Source organism: Penaeus chinensis, chromosome 31 (assembly GCF_019202785.1).
Source record: "Penaeus chinensis breed Huanghai No. 1 chromosome 31, ASM1920278v2, whole genome shotgun sequence".
In the NCBI taxonomy this organism is placed as follows: domain Eukaryota; kingdom Metazoa; phylum Arthropoda; class Malacostraca; order Decapoda; family Penaeidae; genus Penaeus; species Penaeus chinensis.
In genome coordinates, this window is record NC_061849.1 from 36,710,104 (window position 1) to 36,715,122 (window position 5,019).

At 35.8% G+C, this 5,019-nt stretch overlaps 1 protein-coding gene across 1 annotated transcript in view; it reads right to left on the minus strand.

Annotated features, from left to right (window-relative positions):
* Positions 1-4,611, minus strand: part of LOC125041956 (DNA polymerase alpha subunit B-like) — a 33,588-nt gene extending 28,977 nt beyond the window's left edge. The window contains exon 1 of the mRNA XM_047637394.1: positions 4,448-4,611. Coding sequence (XP_047493350.1) covers positions 4,448-4,526 — 79 coding nt within the window. The 5' untranslated portion in view covers positions 4,527-4,611. The remainder of the gene's footprint in view (positions 1-4,447) is intronic.
* Between the last annotated feature and the right edge of the window lie 408 nt (positions 4,612-5,019).

Here is a 5,019-nt window from a genome sequence, read left to right on the forward strand (position 1 = left end):
AAAATCATTTTAAGATTATGATGAAAAAAGTAAATCAGTGAAACCAGATCTTACACACAGACAGACACACAGACACAGACACAGACACAGACACAGACACACACACGCACTTGCACATGCACACACTCACACGTGTGTAGTATATATATAGTATATATACACAGTATCCACATACACACATATATATGGTGCCAAACCAGTATGAGGCCTATGGGGTAAAGCCAAGGGAATTCCACAGGTGGATGTTGGGCCCCACACCAACTACTGGTCGGGCCAGGGCAATGGTCACTTATCTTCAGGAAGTAGCCATAGCCGTCTTCAACTGTCGATAGTAGAAGTGACACCGGTTGACAAGCATGCATTTGGCTGCATGAGACTGAAGAATGCATTTGGCTTCATGTCTCTTATTGCTGTATTTGCTCCTACTGACATTTGACACTTAATAAGAGATATTCTACACCAAACTCACATCTATGGTAGACAAATGTTCTCAGCGAGACATTCATATTGTACTGAACGATTTCAAAGCAGTATCAGCCTGTAATCAAGCTGGCATCGAAATTAAATACATTCTTGTCAGCACTCACTGGAGGACCATCCTGAACTGTAGGGTTTACCAGAATGCCAAGTGGCAATCAGGATAATGCACCATTCCTTGGTGAACAGTGCTCAGCCACTGCTGAGAAGGGACAAGGAACAGTGCATAAGGAATCTTGCTGAGGAGGTTGAAAGCCATTTCTTAGTAAATGACCTTCGCCCTGCCTAACAAGCCCTGAGAAAACAGAACCCTAAGTCCTCCTCACAGATGACTGCAGTCCACTCAGCGGATGGACAGATCATCTCAGATCATGTTGGGGATCATAAATGTTGGGCTGAGTATTTTGAGCAGCTGTACCAGATAGACCCTCCAGCAGTTAGTCTGGACACAAGTGGTGTCACACCAAACCCACCCATCAACAAGGACCCTACCCTAACTGAGGTTAGGGAGGCGATCTCTAAGTTATAGGGTGAGAAAGCTGCAACCATACATGATATCCCTTCTGAACTGCTGGGGGTGAACCTATGGCATGGGCTTTCTCTTGACTGTTGGTGGGTGTGGTCAACCCTTTCTGGAAGGGGAAAGGGGATTAATGGGACTGTAGCAACTATTGTGGCATCACACTACTCACCATTTCAGGCTAGGTTTCCCCCCGCATCCTTCTAAAATGGAGCCAAACTCGACCACAAATGTTGAAAGGAGCTACAGATGGGCCAAGGCCTGAGGGTGGAAGCAAAGGGTGGATGCGGCCCTGTGCCTCCATCATCATTACCTCCCGATGATTATATATATATATATATATATATATATATATATATATATATATATATATACATATACATATACATATACATATATATATGGTATAAAAACCCACAATGTAAAACTAGATTTATTGAAAATGAGACTACAATTTCGGAATCCACCTGGATTCCATCTTCAGGACCTGAAGATGGAATCCAGGTAGATTCCGAAACTGTTGTCTCATTTTCAATAAATCTAGTTTTACATTGTGGGTTTTTATACCTTAGTATCAACACAGTAGAGTGTTTTCTCCTTTCATATATATATATATATATATATATATATATATTTAATTCTTATACTTGTATATGTATGTATATATACACACACACACATATATATATGTATATATATATATATATATATATATATGTATATATATAAATATATCCATATAAATACATAAAAATAAATAAATAAATAAATAAATAAGTATACATATATGTGTGTAAAAATATATCTATCTATACATGTATATATATAAAATATACATATTGTTTTATAGAATATATATATATATATTTATATATTTATATATATATATATATATATATATATATATATATATAATTTTTACATGAATATATCAATTACATGTGATGTGATATGTGATATATTACATATATATATACATACATACATATATGTGTATACACACACACACACACACACACACACACACACACACACACACACACACACACACACACACACACACACACACACACGCATATGTCTCTCAACATATCTATATATGCATATATATAATATACATACTGTAAATGTGTATAAATATATATCTGTTTGTATACATATATAATATATACTATATATATCTATATTTTTATATATAAACACAAACATATCTGTATCTATCTATATAATATATATATACTGTAAATGTGTATAAATATATATCTGTTTGTATACATATATAATATATAATATATACTATATCTATATCTATATCTATATACACACACACACACACATATATCTGTATCTATCTATATTTATGTATACATATGTACATATAATATATATATGTTTATATATATACATATATATATGTTTATATATATATATATATATATATATATATATATATATGCATATATGTATGTGTACACACATATTCATATGTACATATATATATATATATATATATATATATATATATATATATATATATATACACACACACACATTTATGTGTGTGTGTGTGTGTGTGTGTGTGTGTGTGTGTGTGTGTGTGTGTGTGTGTGTGTGTGTGTGTGTGTGTGTGTGTGTGTGTGTATGTGTGTGTGTGTGTGTGTGTGTGTATACATATATATATGTACATGTGTGTGTGTGTGTGTGTGTGTGTGTGTATATATATATATATATATATATATATATATATATATGTTTGTCTGTGTGTATATGTATATGTATATAATAAAACATATATTCATATATGTGTGCTTATATATGTTATGTATATACATATGTGTATATATATATTTATATTTATATATATAAGAAATATATATATATATATATATATATATATATTTATATATGTGTGTGTATATATATATATATATATATATATATATATATACACACACACACACACACACACAGACACATACATTTGTGTGTGTGTGTGTGTGTGTGTGTGTGTGTGTGTGTGTGTGTGTGTGTGTGTGTGTGTGTGTGTGTGTGTGTGTGTGTGTGTGTGTGTGTATGTGTGTGTGTGTGTGTGTGTGTATACATATACTAGATCACTAGAAACATTTTATATGTCTATGAATGACCTTTTTTTGAGTTAAGTACTTATAAGTGTTAGGGTCATTAGTTATACTGCCAAGCAGAAACCAAACAAACTTGCTGAATCAAAATTGGTCAACTCATCTTAAGTTAACCCTGCACTGTACCAATACAGAGACCTTCTATTAAGATTTTTTAAGAGTACCTAGCAATAAGAGGGATGTTAATTACTGCCAAAAATAATAATTCTTCCTGCATTAAGCTGTTGGATCTGACCGCCTTGCTGCCTGTATGCGCCCAAAATCCAGGCATTAAGTTTGCTTAAGTGGCAATTCTCAAAGGTCAAATGCGAACATGTGTGTTGTGTTAAGACTCCTAGCCTAAGCAATGTTTTTATCTCTTTCTGCATATGCCTTTTTGGATTTATTTGGCATTTGACATATTGTCTCAAGATGGTAATAGAATATTTTCCTTACAAAGAGCCCACATCAATCTTGGTAGTCAATAGTTCTGTATAGTACAGTACAGTCGTTGTCCTACTTACAATTTGTTTGGCATGAATTCCGCTTGCGTTATATTTTCAGAATATTCAATTATCTGTAATACTCTCTGTGCTGCTGGTCACCGTGGGAAGGAATAGGGCCCCCAAGCACAAAAACAGCATTCCTCCTTGAGCTGGGGCTCTTCCACTCATGGCTCACGAACGGCGCATTCCACACTAATTTATCAAAGGAAATAACGGAAAGGCCCGTCCTAAATGCTCACTGCATCGGATCACCTCCAAGAGCTTTGTGCACGCATGGCGAGTCATTCCCATCACCGAGCCCTCTGCCCAATTTTTTTGCAACATGATGGCCACATTACCTGCGACCTAGGGTTAAATATAGCAAGATTGAAGCATGGCGCTGAGAGTGACCCATGCCAGAAAGGGTTAGTATGAATGCAAGCTACATTTTCTGGTACTTTTTAATGTCTTGAAAGTGTTTGTATGCCCCTTTTGTAAAGAGACCAGGATCAGTACTTAATGTCGCGTTTTCTGCAAGTCGGCCCCAAGTGCTAATAGCGGGGTCCAGGGGGGCTGCCCCGAGCTGGGGACTGAAGAGAAGGGAAGCCTAGGTTTGGATTCAGGATTCGCTTGAAGGCCTTGGGTGCGCCTTGTGGTCGCCTCGGCCACAAGAGCCTTGTGTATGTATGGGGAACTGCTAGCCATTATCCTTTTCAATACCACTGCTACAGATGAAAAGCCTGGTCGAGAAAAGCCAACACGGGAAAACGACGAAAGCCGCAACAGCAATATCTATTAGGAAAATAGAACTAGCTAACTGCCCTTACAGTCCAACTATGTACACTCACATTTTTCAATAAGCTTGGCATCTTGCAAAGTGACACCAAAAGTGTCGAAGTCCTCAACGATTTGCGTGGCAGACACCATCTCCACTCGGCCGCCGCGGGACGTAAACACCGCGTTTCCCGCCAAAGGCCGCCGCTCGGCCCGCCATGACGCGCACGCGACGCTCAACGCCGCTCGCGGGCGGCGGCGCGGGCGGCGGCGCGGGCGGAGGAGCTCCTCGGCCCACTGCTGCTGCAGATACAGTTGGTAATAACTACTACTGTAAACTAAGGTAATAATGATAATAACAATACAAATGAAGATATAAATAATGATAATAATAAAGATAATGATATAAATGATAATAATATTACAAATAATGATATAAATGATAATAATATTACAAATGATGATATATATGATAATAATATTACAAATAATGATATAAGTGATAATAATGATAATGCTAACAATAATAATAAGGAAAATAATAGAAACGCTAAAAATCATAATAATAATAATGATGATAACAATAATAATGATAACAATCATAATTATAATAATAAAATTATAATAAAATTAATAATATAAATAA